General features: G+C 48.4%; 1 protein-coding gene across 3 annotated transcripts in view; it reads left to right on the top strand.

The window, feature by feature from the left end:
* Window positions 1-5730: 5730 nt before the first annotated feature.
* CNNM4 (cyclin and CBS domain divalent metal cation transport mediator 4) overlaps window positions 5731-18332 on the top strand; it is a gene marked incomplete at its 5' end in the record, with an annotated part of 47949 nt that continues 35347 nt past the window's right edge. For 2 of the 3 annotated variants that reach the window (XR_014221492.1, XM_082229974.1), the window contains one exon: window positions 5731-7264. Coding sequence is in view for 2 of the 3 variants with exons in the window: in XM_082229974.1 (XP_082086100.1) it covers window positions 5731-7264 (1534 nt within the window). The remainder of the gene's footprint in view (window positions 7265-18332) is intronic. The other variant, XM_082229975.1, reaches the window with a different exon arrangement.

The raw sequence follows: 18332 nt of genomic DNA, 5'->3' as shown, positions 1-18332 counted from the left end.
TCCATCCTCCATCTAAGCATGCAAGAGGGATTGTAATAGTTCAAGGGCAGGATCCAGCCAGGAAAAAGCATTGAAGAAGTGGGTGGCGCAGAGCCAGAGAGAAGCAAGGTCTGGGAAGTGGGGGCAAGGGCCACATTTTGCCCCTGAGCCTGAGATTTCCCACCCCTGCTGTGCAGGTTGCAAAATTCAGCATTTCTTGATATGGAAGATTTCTTCCTTGACTAATATAAGAGGCTGCTTTAGATTTCCAATTGTTCCACACCAGCTGAAGTGGCCTCATCAGAATGGTCTGCCCAATTGCTTTTTAAATAACTTATTGTGTTCTACTGAGCTGTTAAAAAACCCACATGTTCCCCCAAGAAACTGGCTGCATTTCAGGCATAAAAGGGCAAACTCCTTCGTCAGTGTGCTCCGTCTAACAATCTGTAAAGCTTTTTTGAAATCTTGGGCAGGGGATGAAAGGCACTATATAAATGCAAGATATTTATAGCCTTCCAAGCATTACTACCCAGGCAAATTGCCAGACAGACCTTGCCGGTTTGCTTTGTTGCCATAACATGAAGCCAGCAAGCAATGCTTTCTAGGGGGACTATTTCCTTGCCATGTTGCGCTGCAAATTGCAAACCTCTGTGAAAACCACAAAAAGTCAAGTCAAGCCCTAAATAGAGAACCACCCATCTGCTTTGAGCATGTCCACAATGCAGATTTTCGATGATTTTTTAAATAGTTATCCCCTTTCCCCAGGGAAGTTTGACAGTGGAAAGTGTATTTCTGTCACAGAGCTTAGGAATCTGTAACGGAGAATTCTCACTGACTGCAGTAAAACAACAATTCTCCAGATTCTGTGGAAGAAGCCATGACAGGGAAGTGAGCCCAAAAGCAGAAGGGCAAGGTCACATCCCTGCCATACATTTCGTACACTCTTCTGCTACTTTAACAGTCATGGAGAATCCTGGGAACTGTTAAGGGTTCTGAGAAGTCCATCTCTTTGAGGCCAGCACCTTTAACAAACTGCAGTTCCCAGGATTTCCCATGGCTGTTAAAATGGTGTAAGTTTACAGTGGGGATATGATCCAGTTGGCAGTGTGGCTTCTCAGTTGTATGACACACAAATGTTGAGGATATGAAGCTTCCCACCTATCACTATTGAGACTCTGGGGAAATCTTCATTTGTTCAATTTCTGTGCGTTGAGCTGCTGCTAAAGGCACAGGACCAAAGGCAGTGATCAAGGGACATACGAAGAGCCTGGTGGATCTCACAGCAGCCAGCCAGCTGTCTCTTGTGGGAAACCTGCGAGCAGGACCTGAGCACCTCCCCGGCTGTGGTTTCAGAAGCACTGCTGTCTCCAACTGCGGAGACAGAGCAGAGCCTTTAGGGCTAGAAGCCACTGATAGCCCTTCCTGAATGAATTGGTCTAATTCTCTTTTAAAGGCATCCCAGTTGTTGGATGCCCCCAGTGGGAATGAGTTCCACAGTTTAACTATGCCCTGTGTGAAGAAGCTCTTCATTGTATCTGCCCTGAATCTTCCAATGTTCAGCTTCATTGGGTGTCCATGAATTCCAGTGTTGGGGGGGGCGGACTTTTCTCTATTCCCTTATGCCATGCATAAGTTTATGAATTGCTATCATGATACTTGCCTTTCCTGTATAAACTAAAAAGTCCCAAGCACTGCAACCTTTTCTCACAAGGCAGTTGCTCCACAGCTGGTCATTTGGTTGCCCTTTTCTGTTTTGTTTTTTTAAAATGATATTTATTAAAGTTTCAGAAAAGATTACAAAAATAGGAAAAAGGAAAAAGAAAGAAAAGAAAAAATACAAAATACAGAAAAATAAAAACACTTAAAAACAAATCAATCTTTCCATGTCTTGTCTTTCGTTTACTTGTTTCCCTGACCTCCTCACACCTCCCTTTTTTGTATTCCAGTTCAGTTACTTAATTCAGCAAATCCTTTCCCTCTTTGTTTTTATCTTAATCCTTTAACTTAATATATTATAACTTTACATTCTCACCTGTTAACAATCCATTTTTACATACTCCTTTGTAACATTGCTGCTAAAACCACTTAACTTCATTCCGACATCATTCTAACATTCATTCATTTTGCAGTATTTCTGTAAATAGTCTTTAAATTTCTTCCAATCTTCTTCCACCGACTCTTCTCCCTGGTCTCGGATTCTGCCAGTCATCTCCGCCAGTTCCATGTAGTCCATCACCTTCATCTGCCATTCTTCCAGGGTGGGTAAATATTGTGTCTTCCAGTACTTTGCAATAAGTATTCTTGCTGCTGTTGTAGCATACATAAAAAAAGTTCTATCCTTCTTTAACACCAATTGGCCAACCATGCCCAGGAGAAAGGCCTCTAGTTTCTTCAGAAATGTATATTTGAATACCTTTTTCATTTCATTATAGATCATATCCCAGAAAGCCTTAATCCTTGGGCACGTCCACCAAAGGTGAAAGAATGTACCTTCAGTTTCTTTACATTTCCAACATTTATTATCGAGCAAATGATAGATTTTTGCAAGCTTAACTGGGGTCATGTACCACCTGTATATTATTTTCAACCCTTTTCTGAACCTTTTCCAACTCTGCAATACCTTTCTCAAAGTGAGGCGACCAGAACTGTACACAGTATTCCAAATGTGGAAAGACCATAGAGTTGCATAATGCCTTGTCATATGGGCAGCTTTATTTTCAATTCCTTTCCTAAGGACCAAGGGACCGTGTGGCGAAGGGCAGGCTCTAAATTTGTTGGATAAATTAACAAACAAACAAACAAACTCCCAGGTATGCCCTTGACACATGAACTTAGCCCAGTGCAGTGCTCTTTAGGGCCAAGGTATTTTGGAGAAGGCATGCACAAGTTTTGAGTCACACAGAAGACCACATCGAATACAGAATGAAGAGGTTGTTAATGGATGCTTACAAAGAGACCAAATTCTAGTTAAAAATGCAAGCAGTTCAGGTCATAAAAATTCAGCTCTGAACTTAAAATTGTATGGAACAGTCATCCTTGAGAAATTGCACCCCACACATAACCAGATAATAATAATAATAATAATAATAATAATAATAATAATAATAATAATAATCAGACACATATTTTAACTGCCACTTAAAACCACTTTTGGCAGATTAATCCTACATTATTATTTTTTAATTCACCACATTTTAGTATTGAAAACCACATTGGACAGGTATTGTTTGACTGAGAGTGTTCCTTTCTGGTATTTTCATTCTCCCCCATCAGACACCAGAATTTCCAGCTTGAGTTCTGCTAACAAAGCATTAATGAAGATCAATGACAGCAGGGTTCTTCTGCATTAAATTCTAATATTTATGCATCTCCCTGCCATTATTGCCTTTTACCTTTTTAATGTGAGCCTAAAACTCCTGAATAATTAAAAGGTGGGCTAAAATAGATGTAAAAATGGTACCAAGTGAAGGTGAAGATCCTTTGGTGTCCTGGGCCCAAGAAAGGCTCTGTGGCATTTGGAAGGGTTGCCCACGGGGGGGGGGCATAGGTGGCCTAGCAGGACAGAGAGAATGAGGTGAAGGGATAATTTAGGGAAGAAACAGGTCTCTGGCCGTTACAGCACAAACAAGGCAGAGAGTGAGGCTCCTGCTGGGTGCCTGTACCTTGAGCACTTGCAGGCCAACAGAAACCCAGCATGGTGCAACTGTCCCTCATCAATGCACCTGCAGGCTGATGGCAAAGCTCTGCCTGTTGAATTTCACCTGCTTTGCCTGCAGGGTGATGTGGGGGTTTTCAGGCATAGGAGACCACACACAATGAGCTTCATGGCTAAGTAGGATTTGAACCCTGGTCTCCCAGGTCCTTGTCTGACAGACCAACCACCACACACTTGCTTTTGAATTACAACTCCACAGTGGTTGGGACATCTGAAGGGCTCCAGCTTAGTCAATCTACACTTACCGACAGCCGGTCACAAAGGTATTAGACAGGAGTAGCTCTCCGCTTTGCCTGGAGATACCAGGCTCAAACTTAGATTCTTCTGCCTGCAGAGTGTGGGCGCTGAAGCCACGGCCCTTTTCTCTGCTACTCTCTTGTGCATCTTCCTCCCGCCCCCAGCTCCCCCTTATGGTGTCTTTATCAAATTTATACTCTGCTTTTCCATCCAAGATAAAGCTGCTACAGTACAAAAAATATTCATGTACACTATAAAAGAAAATCACCAGTGTTTCTGCATTTTTTAAAATCAGACTTTTTAATTTATTTCATTAAAAAAATCAAAAAGTTGAATACCCTTCTGGCTTCTTTTTGAAGCAGCCAGTGTTTACAAAGCAGTTCAAGTAGTAGCTGGAAAAAATACACTCAGTTTTTCCAACTGATTTCCTGTAAATTCTTCAGACCTTTCCACCAATAGGGCACAAGTGCCAAAAAGAATATAGCAAAAGCACCTTCCTGGTGTAAGTAGGTTGGGAGTTTCAGTTTGGGTGCTGCCACACTAAAATATCTATAAAAGATATAGAGAGATATTTGTTTAATTCCAGAATTTCAGTAATGGAACGAAAAGCATATGAAACAAGTCAATTCAATGACTAAAAGGGAGCTAAAAGGTGGAAAGGTACAAATGATAGAGCAAGCATGTGCAAAGTGCCTTTCCCTCCAGAGCATCAGAACTTAGAAGAAAAGGCCACCTAGGTCTGCATTCCTCTTCTCTTCTCCTGCTGATTCCAACTCTGACTGAAACATTGAGTAGAACAACATTTAAACAACATTTAAAGCACATGAGTGTGATGCAGCAGCAAAATAAACCAACGCAATTCTTTGGCTGCATCAACAGAAGTCTAGTGTTCAGATCAAGGGACGTAATAGTACTGCTCTATTCTGCCTTGGTCAGAGCACACCTGAAGTATATGACCAACTCTGGGCATCCCAAATTAAAAAGAATGTTGTGCAGAGCAGTGTGACCAAGATGATCAAGGGCCTGGAAACCATAGAATCATAGAATTGTAGAGTTGGAAGGGACTCCCAAGGGTCATCTAGCCCAACCCCCTGCAAAGCAGGAATCTTTTGCCCAACGTGGGGCTCAAACTCAGGAGCCTGAGATTAAGAGTCTTGTGCGAAATGACAGCCATCTTCAAATATCTAAAGGGCTGTCAAATGGAAGGTGTAGAAAGCTCTTTTCCTGCTGCTCCAGACGGTAGGACCCAAACCAGGGGCTTCAAATTGAAAAAGGAGGTTCCGACCAGACATGGGAAGAGCTTTCGGAAGGCGAGAGCTGTTCAGCAGTGGAAGAGATTACCTGGGAAGGTGGGACTGGCCTTCCTTGGAAGTTTTAGAACCGCGACTAGCTGGCCTGGGATGCTTTAGCTGTGCTTCCTGCACTGGAGGGCCCTCGGGAGCCCCTTCCAAGTCTGCAATTCTATGAGCCTCCCAAGGCTCGTGGCGGGGGGGGGCAACTTGAATAAAATATTGGGGGGGCTGTAAGCCCCGCCCCGCATAACTGATCGCATGATGCAATGCACAGACACTATTTGAATGAGAATGTCCACCAACTTTTTGGGGGGGGCGCCTCAAATATTTTATTGTGGGGGCCGAAGCCCCCCCCCCCGGCCACGGGACTGGGCTCCTGTGACTCGCGGGAAGTGTAGTTGTTCCGGGTGCTGCTTGGAAGTTGCTCGGGCGCGCCTTGCCCGGTCTGGGGCGCCTCCTTAAGCGGCCGGCCCCGCCCCGGCGCTGCCCGGCGGGCGGGCGGGCGCTATGCAAAGGAGGCGAGCCCGTGACGCCGCGCGCTCCGGCGGCCGCGGCCAGTCGCAGCGCCCGCGAGCCCCAGTCAACGAGCGCGGCAGGAGCGGCGGGCCGGGCGAGGCTAACATGGCGCTGGGCTGGAGCGGGCGGCCGCGCGGCGGAGGGGGCGAGGCCGGGGCGGCGGCGAGGCTGGTGGCGCTGGTGGCGCTGCTGTGCCCGGCGCCCGGCAGTGGCGCTGCCCGCGCGGGGCCCCCCCGGGTGCTGGGCATGAGGCTGGAGAGCACCGACCTGCCGGCGCCCGGCGCGGCCAGCTTCTCGCCCATCCAGGTGCTGGAGGGCGCCGAGATCAAGCTGCGCCTCTACGGGCTGGGCATGCACGCGCGCGTCTCCGAGCTGGTCTCCTTCTCCGAGGTGGGCCCGGTGGGCAACGCCTCCTCCGCCTTCTGGGGCGAGGCCGCCAACGCCACCTGCCCCGAGAAGACGCAGGACCTGGTGGTGCAGCCGCGCGCCGAGGAGAGCCGGGACACCTCGGCCCTGGTCTCCGTCAAGGTGCAGCTCCTGCGCAAGGCGGAGAAGTCCAAGCTGTACGTCCTGTGCACGCAGAGCGGCCCCGGGCAGCCCTGGCTGCCCCTGGAGGGCCGCGACGCCTTCCTGCAGGTGGTGGAGGAGAAGAAGCACCTGCTGCCCCTCTGGTTCCAGGTGATCCTCATCGGCTGCCTCCTGGTCCTCTCAGGCATGTTCAGCGGCCTCAACCTGGGCCTCATGGCCCTGGACCCCATGGAGCTGCGCATCGTCCAGAACTGCGGCACCGAGAAGGAGAAGCGCTACGCCCGCAAGATCGAGCCCATCCGCCGGAAGGGCAACTACTTGCTCTGCTCCCTCCTCCTGGGCAACGTGCTGGTCAACACAACGCTCACCATCCTCCTCGACGACCTCATTGGCTCGGGACTGGGGGCCGTTGTGGCCTCCACCACGGGAATCGTGATCTTTGGGGAGATTGTCCCGCAGGCCCTCTGCTCCCGCCATGGCTTGGCGGTGGGGGCCAACACCATCGCGGTCACCAAGTTCTTCATGCTGTTGACCTTCCCCCTCTCCTTCCCCGTCAGCAAGCTCCTGGACTGCGTGCTGGGTCAAGAAATTGGCACGGTCTACAATCGGGAGAAGCTGGTGGAGATGCTGAAGGTGACGGAACCTTACAATGACCTGGTGAAGGAGGAGCTGAACATGATCCAAGGGGCTCTGGAGCTTAGGACTAAGACCGTGGAAACTGTCATGACCCCACTGCACGACTGTTTCATGATCAACAGTGACGCCATCTTGGATTTCAACACCATGTCTGAGATCATGGAGAGTGGCTACACTCGTATCCCCGTCTTTGAGGAGGAGCGGTCCAACATTGTGGATATACTTTACGTCAAGGACCTGGCCTTTGTAGACCCCGATGACTGCACCACCCTCAAGACCATCACCAAGTTCTACAACCACCCTGTCCATTTTGTCTTCCATGACACCAAGTTGGATGCCATGCTGGAGGAATTCAAGCTGGGTAAGGCAGATGGCTGTTAACCAGAAGGTTGGTGGTTTGGTCCACCCAGGGATGGCAGTGGGCAAGATTTCTGTGTTGCAGGGGGTTGGACTAGATGATCCTCGGGGTTCCTTCCAATTCTATGGTTCTGTGAAAGGGGGGGCAAGGATGTGCATCTAATACTAGACTGGCAAAGTTAGTGCCCTTGTAGGGCCACCCCACACATTAATATGGGAAACCTGGGTTTGTTACCTAGTGTATTCTCACCCAGGAATTTCAACCAGTCACAGGTCTCCAGTGAGTGTCTGTATAACACTCGTGTGCGTTCCCATGTTGCATTTACATCAAGGTGGGAAGAGGCTGAGTCTGGAATGGGCTGAGTTTGGTTGTCTTCTTGAATAGGTTATGTAGCCCAGTCCTACAAAGATTTACTCAGAAAAGCAGAATTGACATTTCATTCTAACAATGATCTTCAATTTTAGCATCAGCAAAACTCTGAAGTGGAGTAATGCTATTCACCCCCACCCATTGTATGCTAATATAAAACATCCTTTCTCTTATGCACACACACACAAACATCAGAACTGTTTGAAACAAGGTCTTGAAAGCCCGTTTTGGGGGTTACATCGTATGTACATTTTTTCCATGTTGGGAAACTATGTAACAGGGATAAAATAGGATGAAAGTGAGAAATGAGATATTTCCCGCCTTGGAGCAGATTAGCTGGGTGAAGGGCTAAGAAATTACAGCTGATTTCTCTAGCATTAAACCAGAATCACTGAGAATCTGGGCCTTGGGAAACTAAGTTGCAGAGGAAAAATATTTTAAAAGCTTTGAGAGTTGATAAGTGGGGAGGGCAGGTATATTGGACGCCCTCAGCGATTCAGCTAACTGCTGTGATGTTTCCCCCCATTTAATATGCTTCAGTTCTTAGAGTTGTTGATACAGTTTCATTGCCAAAGGGATGTTTCCAACCATTTCTGGAGGAGTACCAGGAAGTCTAGATGTTAAGATGAAGTCAACCCTGCTTGATGCTGGAAGCTCTTAAAGCCACACTGCTAAAGCCGCAACCTGTGTGTTGCTTTGCAAAGACCCCCACCCCCACCCCCTGCTCCACCCCCGTTTCCCTCCTGGAGGATACAGTAATGTTTTGATTTCTTTGCAAAGCTCCACCGAGGCCCACAGGGTCTCTCAGTTGGTAGAGCATGAGACTTTTAATCTCAGGGTCTTGGGTTTGAGCCCCCGTGAGGAAAAGATTCCTGCCTTGCCGGGGGTTGGACTAGATGATCCTCAGGGTCCCTCCCAACTCTGCAATTCTATGATTCTGTGAATCATAAAGACACGCTGCACCTGGAAATTCACAAGCACCATTTCTCCTCATTTCAAAGGAGTTCAGCACAAGAAGATTGCACCCTCCCTGGTATCGCTGTTGTTTCCAACAATTAAACATGTTGACATGTATCAATAAGGAGAAAGGGGAAGGTTGCCTATGGCTGGGGAGGGGGTTACCCTTATATGAATGTCTTCCTGCATTTGCAGTCTAAACATAGCCTCATGGGATGATGGTTGAAATCTTGCCGAAAAAGTGAAACTACTCAGTCTGTACGTGCATGTACTTTGTACTTCTTCATTTCCTACTTGAAGGAAGTGCATCTGCCCTTTTCTGCACTGAGTCTGTGGGTGAAGAGCAAGCTAGCTGAGGTTTCAAAAGTAATGCAGAGTTCTGATGTGGTTAAATGCCATTGCAATGTTTGTAATGTGGCAATGACCCTTTATAGCCAAAACATTGAACACCTCCTTTGGGTGGAAGGAGATTGCCTTTAAGACCAACTTTCACTAAATTGGACCAAAAATCCCATCGGCCGCATTCTGGCTGGAGATGGTTGGAATTGTAGTCCAAAACATCAGGAGGGCACCAGCTTGGCAAAGGCTGTTGTAGACAGTTGTTCTAAACCAGGGGTCAGCAAGGTTTATCTTTCCTGGGCGGAATCAGTCCTGCGTGGATCCCACCATGGTTTGGATTGTGTGCCCGCCTGCGATTTTTGGTGTCTGCATCTGCGCAGATGCGACTTCTGTCACCGCAGAAGCGAGTTCCCATGCTGCACTGCGCCTGTTTAGCGCAGTGCGCAAACGGGCAACTCGGTTTGGGGCCGGCTCATGGGCCCGTCAAACAACCTCCGTGGGCCACTTCCGGCCCATGGGCTTTAGGCTGGTGACCTCTGTTCTAAACTGTGTGCCCTGAGAGGGGTGTTATGGATGCAGTGAGAAACAAATTAATATTCAGTTGTTTAAATGCATTAACACTAAATTGCTTTTTTAAAAACAACAACACACAATTAAAGGCTTGGGGTGATCTCCATGCACTTGTCCTCCAAGGTGAGGCTGCTTGCTGCTTCTCTGCATGATGCATTGCACTGACTTTGCCAGTTGCCACCTTCCAGTGGGGGTGAGTAACTACTTCTGCATTGGGTGTGATGGCACGGCCTCAGAGGAGGTTACCCATTGCTTCTATGTCAACCATTACCTCTGTTCTAATTAGTTTGTATGGCTGGGGAGTTATTTTGCTGAGTACTGGTTTTGACCTGGTCATTCATTCAGTTACTGCTGATGCAGAGATGATGCAGAATTGCTCACCCTCCAAGGAAGCTGCCCGTTGTGTCCACTGCTTTGCAATGAAGAGGCAAACTGAGATCTGTGACTCATGCAGAACTACAGGATGTGAACTAACAGCACAGTCCTCAGATATATACTTGGCCCGTTTAACGCCCAGCCATGGCTTAATATGATGAACATATTGTGGCTGCTTTGCTTCTGCACTGAGCTCAGCTAAGCTGTGCTTTAGCTCAGCCTATCACCCAAACCCTGGCTCATAGCTTAGCTCTCTCCAAACAAACCATGAGCTGTAACCAAGGCTTGCCCAGGTGAGCAAAACCACAGGTCCAGGTTTCAGTGATATGCTAAGCTTCTCTCCTAACTGAATTGCTCTAAAAGCTGAGATCATCCAGCAGTCACCAGATTTGGGGTGCAGGAGTAACCCTCCAGATGAAATTGGACTGCCTCTCCCACCTGCCCGAACCAGTGTTCGAAAATAGCCAGGCACCAGGCACAGTTTGCTACTGGAGTGGGACCAATTGTGGAGATTTCTGAGCACCAGATTGGCGACCACAGTTTAAAAATCTGCCTTAGTCCATAGTTAGTGCCATTTCCATTTCCACTGTGTGTGTTTCTTCTCCGGTTGCATACTGGAAAAAGTGAAATGTTGGAAGAGCAAGCTACAGTCGAGTTAGTTAAGATCATAGAATCGTATAATTCTTGCATTGGAAGGGACCCCCAGGGTCATCAAGTCCCAAATTCCTGGCAAATAGACATTCTCTTGTGGCGACCTTAACCTAGATTTAAGTTTCTAACAGTGGCCCCAACCAGCATGGACAGTGGTCAGAGCTGATGGGTGTTGTAGCCCAGCAGTATCTGACGGGCACTGTGTTGGCTATTCTTGCCTTAAAATGCAAGAATCTGTCATGGGTGGCTTTGTCCCTCTGTGTGAGAGTATAGTCTCATGAACTTTTCCCGCTGCATCTCTTGCTATGTTTGAGTCACCAGAAAGGCTTCCCAAAGGCATGGGGGATTCTGCTTCTTTTCAAAGGCCTGGGACTGAAAGACTTTAAAAGCTTTGTGTCTATACTTTGTGGCAGACTGAAGACCTTGACGCTGATGGTCTGAGCTGGCATGTTCCATTCTCAAAGGACTTAAACAACTTGCACTCCAACTTTGGTGAGGGAAGGGAAAGTTGTCAGTTTGACTGGGATTATAGACCTCACACAGGGATAGTTTGGGAGACTGGGAACTGGTCCTGGTATATATAGAAACTTTTAAGGGACCAGAGGAGTTGAAGGAAGGGATCCACAGTCATTCATGGAACCTGAAGAAGCAGCAGATAGAGGACAGTGCTTAAAGTTGCAGTGCTAGGGTCTGGAAGGGTGCATGTTTGGAGGCAAGGGGAGAGGAGTGTTAAGAGCAGTGTTCGAAACTGAGATATGAAAGCTAGGAGCCAAATGGCACTTTAAACCAATGTTATGGGTGCAACAACGGAATGTCTGGGCACGCTTTTTTATAACAAGAATACAAAGCTGAAAATGAATGAACTGCAGCTAAAATATTATGTTCATTTTTCACATGGTCTAGTCCTTTCCCTGCCCACCCCCCTAATATTCTTAAGAGGGTCTCTTTTCCAGTCTTCAGAGAGTAGCTGAAAGTGGGGAGGCAGAAAAGGGTCCTCGTTTCCTTCCACTCTGCAGCTTTAATCTGAAATCTTACGCACAGTACTGCGCCCAGAGCTCAGAAACTACTCTCACTACTGAAATTCCCTGTCGCAAAATGTGCCTAGAACAAAGGGAATGTTGAACACTGGTTAAGAAGGTTGGTCAAGGGACAGGATGGCTAAAGGAAGTGGGACAGAGTGGCCGTGGCCAGAAAAGCAAGTGTCTGAGGGGGGGAAACAGTTGGTGGAGCTGGTGTCCCAAGAAGCGAGTCTGATTGGAGCATTGCTACAGGGGTTCTCCGTTTGTGGACCACCAGTGGTCTGTGAGCTTCATTTAGATAGTACGTGGCATCATTGTGTATCCCCATAGTAGCTGGGATGTGGAGGGATGCCTTTTGGATTTTCCAAGTTGGACACCAAAATGTCTTTATATAGCTCTGGGAAAAGATGCTAGCTTGTCTGGGAGCATTTAGCTGGTACAAGAACCAAGCACTTAAAATTGAGCTGTTAAGGAGGACTTGAAACTGAGAATCTACTCAAACCGCAGTAGCAAATATCCTCTGTGGGCTGGAGGGGAGAGAGAGAGCACTGGCAAAAGGCAGAGGACAAGTTCACAGATGGAGGGACAGCTCGCTAGCTGTAAATCGATGGGAGGAGCATGTGACAAGCGCCCGATAGCTCACCCAGCCCAGAGGGCACATCAACAACAGATGAAGGAAAACAAGAAGAGACAATGGCTGTGGAAACCCAGAGCTTAATTTGAGCTAAAGCTCAGCGAAAGCTAGGCCCCATATCTTTCAATGCAGGCATGCATTCCTGAAGCCTGTGAAAATAATACAGCAAGTGTAGAGCAATTAAGCATGTGCAGAGTATAATTCCCTCACCACATTCGGTCCCCTCTCCCAGTGTCTGTGACAGGCAGGAATGGCTTCCAGGGAGGAATGGCTCTAAGAATTAAGCGCTGCTTTGGGGATATATTTGCACCTCCAGCTGCCTCCCTTTTAGCATTGAAGGAGGAAAGAAAAAGACCAGTGCAGAGGATTTTTAAATCTCTGAAGGCAGGAGCAGCCTATGCCCTGGGAGACCAGATCCTAAAAAGGCATAACACAAAAGGAAAAGGGATTGGATGGGAGGTGGACGAGAGCAACCCCTGGCACCTGTTCTTGGTTGCAAAGTTCAGCCAGCTGGAATGGAAAGAGTTAATGGAGCAGAGGATCCAAAAGTTGCTGATCTCACAGCAGAGCTGGAAGAGTGCATGGGAGTAGCCATGGGGGGGGGGCTGCCCCCAGTCAATAAATAAAAATAAAAATACATATCTAACTGAGGTCCTGCCCCCCCAACATAAATCCTGACTACGCCCACGGAGGAGTGGTCCTGCTCCTCTTCTGCTGGTCTGCTCTAGCTGCTGCTTCTTGTTGTTGTCACAATAAATAGTACGTAGATTTTGCTCAAGGCTGGGCCAAGGCTTGAACCTCCCTGGGTCACACTTTTAGTCCGTTCTGGATCCCTGTTGCTGGAAGCCACAGGAAGGGCAAGAGCTCTTGTGCTTTGGCGCTGCTTGCTGGTTTCCCGCAGGCATCTGGGTGACCACTGTGAGGACCACTGTGAGGACCACATGGGCCATTGGCCTGATCCAGCAGCGCTCTCCTTATGCTGTTCTTCCTTGCACAACACCAGTAGAATTCAGCATTTACTGGTGCAATTCTTTAAAAGTTATATTTTGATTCAGACAAGAGCAGCAAGCCATTCATAGTTACCCACACATAAGAGCCTATAGAAGAATACTGTGAACAGTCAGCAGCATCCCATCTTTCCTGTTCCTGCTCCAGACCTTACACTCCTAAAAAGCTTTCAGAGATCAGATTTTCTTTCCAGGTGCCATCATTTCTCTTAAGTGTCCAGAAGGATGCATGTTTGACTGTGTCGGTAAAGAACAGCACACACCCTCGTCCCTGTTTGGTGTTAGAGGGGGCTACTTTCAGGAAGGTCGGACTTTTGGGGTCTGGAGGGGCATCCTTTGAATTTCTGGCTTGTCCAGTGAGGGTACTTGAGAGGCCTCAGTCGTTGTTTTGTGGACTGTGGCTCTGCAACATTCTCTTGCTCTCTGTGCTGTTTTGGGAGTGGCAGGGGAGACGAACCTTACTCTGCTTTTCAGGTCTTGTTTGCCTAGGGCTGTGTCCGCCTTGAGTTGCAGGCATTACCCTCCCTCCCACCCCCACCTGAGGAGAACTTCCTGTCACTGCTGTGACCCATGGCCAACTGGCTGACACAGAGCTGGACTGCCCTCACTACAAAAGAAATGGCCATCATGGATGGCTTGCTGCAGGGGTCATCAACATGGAGTTCTCCAGATGTTGGATCCCAGCTTAAATCAGCCCCAGCTAGCACTGCCATTGGTCAGAGAGGATGGGAGCTGCTGCCAATAACATCTGGAGGCCACCAGGTCCACACTCTAAGGAGCAGTTGCAGCAACTGGGGACCCCTCGCCCTCCACCCGTTTATGTACCTTCCACCAATGGGTAAAGTTCATGCAGCCGGAGACTACACCTTCATGAAAGCTGCTTCTGCTCTTCCCACTTCAATTCTCTCCTGGCTCTTGGAGACAGTGGTGCAGGAGAGGGTGGGGAGGCACTCGCCTGGCCTGCCTCTTCCTCCAGCTCTGAAGCTTCTTCTGCCTCTGATTCTTGCCTCTTGGCTGGTACAGGTCCCCAGGTCACTGCCCTCCGCTCCTCTCCAGCTCCCCTCCCCCTGGTGCACACTTGCCCTCATCCTGCCAGTGGCTTGCCAAGAGTATGAGTTGGTGCCAGAAGCAAGATTTGAACTAGGGGCTCTTGGCTTGTGCTCCTAGTTGCAGTGCAGTGCTGCCTCTGAGCTGCTCATGGAACTTGGAGTTTCAGTGACCGATGATCCCGGAGTGTTCTGAGAACTTGAGGTGCTCTGTCCGCAACCCCCACCCCAAGCTGGAGGGTATGTGGTACATCTGAATGTGCCACATGTAGGCCGTGTTACCTCTACCAGAGCCTCACAGAGCCAGCCTTACTCCCAGATGGGTGGATTTCTCAGCCTCCTGCTCACCTGTTGCATCTGAGGGCTGACAAGCAGGGGTGGACGGATGAGTTTATTTCTGGTCCATGGCTGCCAGGCTGATTGCTGCCAGGCCCTGCCCCCTCTGCCAGCCCCAAGGGTAGTCAGAGCCCTGTGGGTCCCTTTACTTTCAGAGGCCACCTGCTGAGCCCCATCTCTCATCAACCTTAACCCCTTACTTTCCTTCTTCCAGCCTCTTTCTCTTGCAGTATCACCCACTCTCTGCTCTCCTCCTTTCTGCTTCCCTGACTTCAAAGCCATCCGCTCTACCTGCTTTCTCTCCCTCAGTTTGGGACCCATCCAGGGAGATGCTGCCAGCTGCCTTTTCATTCTGTGGCTATTCCTGCTGTGCTGGAAGCCTCCTTTCTCAGAGGCTGATCAATCCTGCTGGCAAGCTGTGGAACCTGCTCCTCACACCTCCATTCATAAATCGGCTGGACCATGGTTCTGCAGCAATCTGTGCATTTAAAAAGAGGGGCAGAGAAAACTGCATTTCCCCCCTCGCAATATGCATTAGTCCACAGCATCTCCAGGTACGGCTCCACCTGAAATCCCTGAGAGGCTCTCCACTCAGTAGAGACAGTGTGCAGCTAAAGGAACCAAATGGTTTGACTCTAGAAGGCTGCTCCATATGGTACCATGAATATGGGGTGGGAGGTAAAATGGATGCCTCCCCACAAGCCCTTGGTTCAGACCTGTCCCTTCAGAGGCAGTAAAGGCCTCTGAATACCAGTTGCTGGAAATCACAAGTGGGGAGAGTGGCTATTTATTTATTTTATTGTTATTTATTTATTTATTTACTTTGTAAATTTACTTCCTATACTCTTATATCCCAGGGCTGGTTGCAACATAAAGTCACAACATAAAAAACAAAAAGTACATAATAAAAACAAAGGCAACGCAATAGCCCCCCTTCCGCACCACATTTTAAAAGGGCATCAGATGTCAACAAGCCTGGTGAAAGAGGAACCTTTAAAGGTGTAGAACGAAGGTGGCAGCCGAACCTCCCTTGCCCTCGGTTCCTGCTTTCAGGCTCCATGTAGGTCCCTGGTTGGCCACTGTGAGACAGGATGCTGGACTAAATGGGCGCCCTTTGGTCTGACCCAGTGGCCAGTTCCTGTGCATTAGATGGACAAATAAGTCACAGTGTGCAAACACCCTGCCCCCCCCCCCCACTTAACCTTCCACCGGTTTCCTGCCACAGTCACACCATGCATGTGATACCCCTTAAAACAATCATGGCTTCCCTCAGAGAATCCTGGGAACTCTGTGAGGGGGAAGAGGAGTCACCTAACCACTCAGTGCCCTTAACCGCTCCCAGGAGTCTTTGGGGGAAGCTGTGACTGTTTAAAATGGTATCATAGAGCTTTAAACATGCAGTGTGAATGTGGCCTCCCTGCACAATCCAGAACGTCAGTGTTTTGAGAGAGAGAAATGGTGCAAAATCTCCTGTCCGCTTTCTTCACCCCCTACAGGCCACCTTTGCTGCATCTTGCTTACACTTGGGAAGGTTTGGACTCTTCGATCTGAGGATACTTTCCTCTTCTCTTGGCAAAGCTGAAAAGATTTGCCATTTCTGGTTGTCCTGAGAAAAGAACTGCAGCTGTCATGGGTCTAGTTGGGTGGTTGCTGCTAACCCCTTTCAAAAGCATGTTTTGAAGGATATAGGATTAAACTGCCTCCTGCCAGAGCTGGTGCCTGTTACAAATGAGCTTAGCTCCTGCTTTCCTGCTGGGGTGGAAATGTGATACTTTGGAACAGGATCCCCAAGAGTTTGTTAGGTTCCCAAAAATGTAAAATGAGAGCGTGTGTGTTTTGTGTGTGGTGCCCTAAGCCTAGTTCACACAAAATGAGGTAGCTAAAAAGTGTACCAGTCTGAGCTGCAGGTGAGAAGCATCTTATTTACTTAACATATTTTAATTACCCTGCCCTTGGGTTTTGCGAAAACTCCTAGGGCAGCTTACAATTAATTAAGACAACCAAGAAAAACCAGGGATCTTCTACATGCTAAACACCTGCTCTACAACTGAGCTGTTACCCTTCTTGAAGGATCACATTTTGCTTCCACGAATCCTTTTCCTGGTTTATGCTAACCAGGTTAGTTCATGATTCAGGTTTCCTGGATAACATCACCCCTTAGCTTCTAGCTGTGATTAAGGAGGAACTATGGCTGACATTATGGCAGAAGTTAACCTGTCTTTTGATGTAATGCTTTCCTGGCTAAGACTGGCCCCGGGCAATATGGGCCAGAGAGGAGTGTGGGTGGAGGAACTTAACTGCAGCTAAAAGTTCAGGCAAAACTTTGCTCAACAGCAAATCAGCAGTAACAGCGGCCTGTAGAAAATGAAGTGAGTCAGCACTTTGAGGGTTTTTTGGTGTGTTTTTTTGTAACTTTGCAGAATTACTGCCCACCTTCCAGGCGACTTATGCTGAGTCAAGCTGGGATATGGAAACTTGTAGCACATCTGCAAAGATTAGTTGAGAGAGAAAGGGATGCTGGTTACCATGGTGGGTGGAGAAAGCGGGGGGGGGCGGAGCTTGTACGTTCCAAGGAACCAGGGTTAGGTTTCTTTGAGTTAGTGTCACCTTGTGTGTCGAGGTCCCTGGGCCCCGCAGCCCCCTCTGAAATAAATACGCAAACACAAGTAAATTGGGTTAATGGGATAAATAAGGCCACAACTTTATTGGTTACAGATGTGAGCGGTTTGGCTTAGGCAACTGGGTGAAGCAAGACAATATCCTGACTCCTGCCTGACTGCAGGAAGTCTCATAAGGGTCAACCACCGGAAGGGGGAACCTTATAATATACATCAATTAAGAGCACCCCCAGCATCACAGTTGGGGTCATGGCATGGCCCTAGCCCACACCCAGGCTTTGGACAGGAACCCCCCCCCCCAGATCCCTTTAACGGGATCTTCTTCTTCTTCTTCAGTGATCACTCTTAGCCAAGTAAGATAGTCTTCCATAAACACGGTTTTAGCAGTAAGTGACTCTGGAGGCCAATTCTGGATCCACACGTCCTTCCACAGTGGGGACAGTAGTTTCTGGGTGGGAGTTGATCATGGTGTGGATTTGCCAAGCGTGACGCAGCCGGGGATCTTGCTGACGTGGGCTGCGTTCCTCCACCCACTGCTGGGTCGCTGCAAGGACCCCGATTCCCGCCCACAAAGCAGCCCCCCCCCAAGGGGGAACTGACTTCCCACCGCACAGTCCTGAAGTGATTTACAACAAGAATCAGAGATGGTAATGAGCACCTGCATAAGCACCTCTGTATTTAAAAGCCAGCTCTCTCTCCTGCCCCTGTCCCCTCAGATCTGAGGATGGTGCCAGAGAACCACGTAGCTGAGGGGACCCTCTCTGTCTCTGGGTTGTTCAGGCCTGAGGCGGGTTTCTGCTATGTACCTGAAACTCCATTTCTAATGCCATCTCAGACACCAGGTTTCTGAAGGCTTCCCACCTCTAGCGTAGCTAAGAGGCACACACACGTCTCTCTCTCTCTCTCTCTCTCTCTGTGTGTGTGTGTGTGTGTGTGTGAATCAACCATTTCATTGGTAAATAAAGGAATAAAAGGTTTTAAGATAATTCAGTGCACAGAAGCATTTTAGTGCGCCTTTACTCTTTGCCAAACAGAGAGAAAAAGATGGGATACAAATGCAATGGCAAATAAATAAGTAGGAGAATTTCCCAGAAAACCCACCTTGCTGTGTATAAAGGAGGCCAATAAGTTGGTGGGGCAGAGGTGGTGT

The sequence above is a fragment of the Podarcis vaucheri genome (assembly GCF_965113315.1).
Source record: "Podarcis vaucheri genome assembly, chromosome: 7".
NCBI classification, from domain to species: domain Eukaryota; kingdom Metazoa; phylum Chordata; class Lepidosauria; order Squamata; family Lacertidae; genus Podarcis; species Podarcis vaucheri.
Note: the sequence above shows the minus strand (reverse complement) of the source record. Positions and strands in the feature narration are given on the sequence as shown.